The sequence below is a fragment of the Octopus bimaculoides genome, chromosome 1 (genome assembly GCF_001194135.2).
Source record: "Octopus bimaculoides isolate UCB-OBI-ISO-001 chromosome 1, ASM119413v2, whole genome shotgun sequence".
In the NCBI taxonomy this organism is placed as follows: domain Eukaryota; kingdom Metazoa; phylum Mollusca; class Cephalopoda; order Octopoda; family Octopodidae; genus Octopus; species Octopus bimaculoides.
Window position 1 is genome coordinate 149,326,252 of NC_068981.1, and position 3,083 is coordinate 149,329,334.

The 3,083-nt window shown below is 36.9% G+C and overlaps 1 protein-coding gene across 1 annotated transcript in view; it reads right to left on the minus strand.

Moving 5' to 3' along the window:
* LOC106875923 (dopamine beta-hydroxylase) overlaps positions 1 to 3,083 on the minus strand; it is a 60,195-nt gene that overhangs the window by 37,852 nt on the left and 19,260 nt on the right. Inside the window, exon 2 of the mRNA XM_052969927.1 lies at positions 348 to 653. Coding sequence (XP_052825887.1) covers positions 348 to 653 — 306 coding nt within the window. The remainder of the gene's footprint in view (positions 1 to 347; positions 654 to 3,083) is intronic.

Consider the following 3,083-nt stretch of genomic DNA (forward strand, 5'->3'; position numbering starts at 1 on the left):
ACACACACACACACACACACACACACACACACATATATACAAATATACGACGGACTTCTTTCAGTTTCCGTCTACCAAATCCACTCACAAGGCTTTGGTCGGCCCAAGGCTATAGTAGAAGACACTTGCCCAAGGTGCCACGCAGTGGGACTGAACCCGGAACCATGTGGTTGGTAAGCAAGCTACTTAACACAGTTTATTTATATATATTTATATATATTTAAATAAATAACCTGTATGCAGGTTATTTATTTAGTCTGAATGACAACGGAAAATATTTACTTTTATACCGTAAAATCAAAGCAATATAATATGAAATAAAAACTTCGAGTTCTAAATATACTGACCTTACAGTGCTGTACGTAGTTTTCGTCGACCCAGTGAACGAAGAAATCGGCATTTGAAGAATTTCCATATGCCGAGTAACCAACTCCGAACCATTCATCTAACGTCACGACCGCCAAAAGGCGGAAGTTTACCACATTTCGTTTATAGTCAACGTCCCACCACAAATGGAAACGACGCTGGCTGTCCAGATAAGCATTATATTTATAATGCTGACGACCTGTGACCTTGGGAGCAGCTTTAAGAACTATTAGAAGTACGAGTAACACCTGGCAATAATGCAGCCAAGTTTTTAGTCTTCTTAACATCTGAAAAAGAGAAATATTTCTGTTTAGATTTATTGTTACTTTAATTTCCGTTTTGGTACATAATGGATATACCAAAGTATACCTACAATACTAACACTACTGCTTTCCTTTCTTTCACATGAATTCTGTTTATTGTTTACCCTGCATTTAAACAATAATTTTCCGACAAAGCAGGTCTTGTCGGAAATACCAAATTCGGAGTGGTAGATTTGTGGTAGATTAGCGTTTGTTTTCTGGTGATGCTATTTCATTTATCTTGAGTTCCTCTTGAATGTATAAATAGTTGAAAGCTGCAGGTTGTATTACCAAAGACAACACAGCAGTTATTTGAGTCTTAATCATCCATTGATTCATATACGGAGACGAACTGGCACAGTTGTTGCAACATCAGATTGAATTCCTTGTAATATTTATTGCGACTCCCTGAGTTCAAAACTTGCTAAGAAAATACCAAATTTAGGGTGATAGATTTGTGGAACGCCAGATCGAATGCCTATCGGTTTTCGTTTTTTTTTTTTTTGTATTTTGTATTTCGAGATCAAATCTCGCTATAGCCTACTTGGCTGGTAGATTAAAACCGCTACTAGGTTTAATACTATCATCTGATATCTTGAATGTCCTTAGTGGAGAGAAGTCTATTGCAAGTTTTCATGTCAGATTTCTAGTTTGAGAATAAATACCCTACTTCCTTCATCCCACCAATCTTGGTAGTCCTGTCCTATAATGGGTCACAATCAGTGACTTACCTCCTGAGAGTGAGAGAGAGAGAGAGAGAGAGAGAGAGAGAGAGAGAGAGAGAGAGAGAGAGAGAGAGAGAGAGAGAGAGAGAGAGAGAGAGAGAGAGAGAGAGAGAAGCGAGAGAGAGAGAGAGAGACAGAAGTGAGAGAGAGAGAGAGAGAGAAGCAGAGATAGGTAGATAAATAGATAGAGATAGATGGATAGATAGAGAGAGAGGGAGAAAAAGAGAGAGAGAGAGAGAGAGAGAGAGAGAGCATTTAAGGACCTATAAAGGAGTGCGAAAGCTTTATACGGGGGGAAATAATTTCTTCAACTTAGGGCACTGCTCATGAGCTTATAACAGACAAACTTTAGACAAGGACCTTCACTGCAGGCTTGCTATCGAGCTGGTCTGCAGCGAAGGAACTTTCAGTTAGGCAGTAAACGAGACTGTGGGTATAAATGGCCGATCGTACTCTCCCTCACAGTGTAAATGATTGAAACAGAATAAACGATACTTCGACACACTTTGGTTTCTGATTATTTTTATGTATATCTTAACAAAACTATATTGTATCTGTATCTAATCAAAATTAATCATAGCATTTACTTTTCTTATTGGTAGTAATACTGCTTTTTCGATCCTTGAGCTTTATTTTATCGACCACGGAAGACTGACAGTTAAAGTTCATCTCGAAGGGGTTTGAACTTAGAATTAAAACACTATAACTAAAAACATAAGCCATTTTTACAATGCTCTACGGATCCCGCATTCCACCTCTCCGATCTTTCTTGTATTTATGAAAATAATTCTCAAATCTTGCTCTCACGAGTCTTCTTTTCTGTGTAGGATTTAGTGTAAAGAAATATTTGACTAAAAAATTTGCTCGACTGTCATTGAAAATAGGGGTTGATTCAAAATATCATTTACATTTTACGGATATTTGTCCTCATCTTGTTTGTTGTTAACAGTTGTTTGGTGTTAACAACAAACAAAATGAGGACAAATAACCGTCAAATGTAAATTATGTAAATAATGAACATAATTCCTCATCTCTTAAATATAGAACAGATTTAAAATAGATTGAAATAAAAACAAACACATTTATTCAAAAACTTATTTGCACGACAGGCACAAGGCCTGAAATTTTGCGGGGGAGATCTAGTCAATTACATTGACCCCTGTGTTCAACTGGTACACACTCTTTCGACCCTAAAAGAATGTAAGTCAAAGTCGATCTCGGCGAAATTTGAACTGAGAAAGAAGACAGACGACATGTCGCTAAGCATTTTGTATGAGTGTCATTATGATTGTGTGTACTTGTATATATATGTATAAGCAAGGTTATATAAGTACATATATGTATCTAAGACGTTGTATCAATTCACCGTTAGACGATGGTGAGAGGGACAAACGCACGCACACACATATGTGTGTGTGTGTGTTTACATATGTGTATATGCATATGTATATGTGTGCGTATATACAACCTTCAACAAAGTAACAGTCATGTATACAACTCGAACTGATGCACATATCAGTACATAAATATACGTTCACATATACATACATATGTACACACACACACACACAAACACGTCTACACACTTACCCTATTACTCACGTACATCCATAAGTACATACGTGCATACTCACATACATACATATATACATATATACATACATGCGTATAGGCATGCACACATGCATAC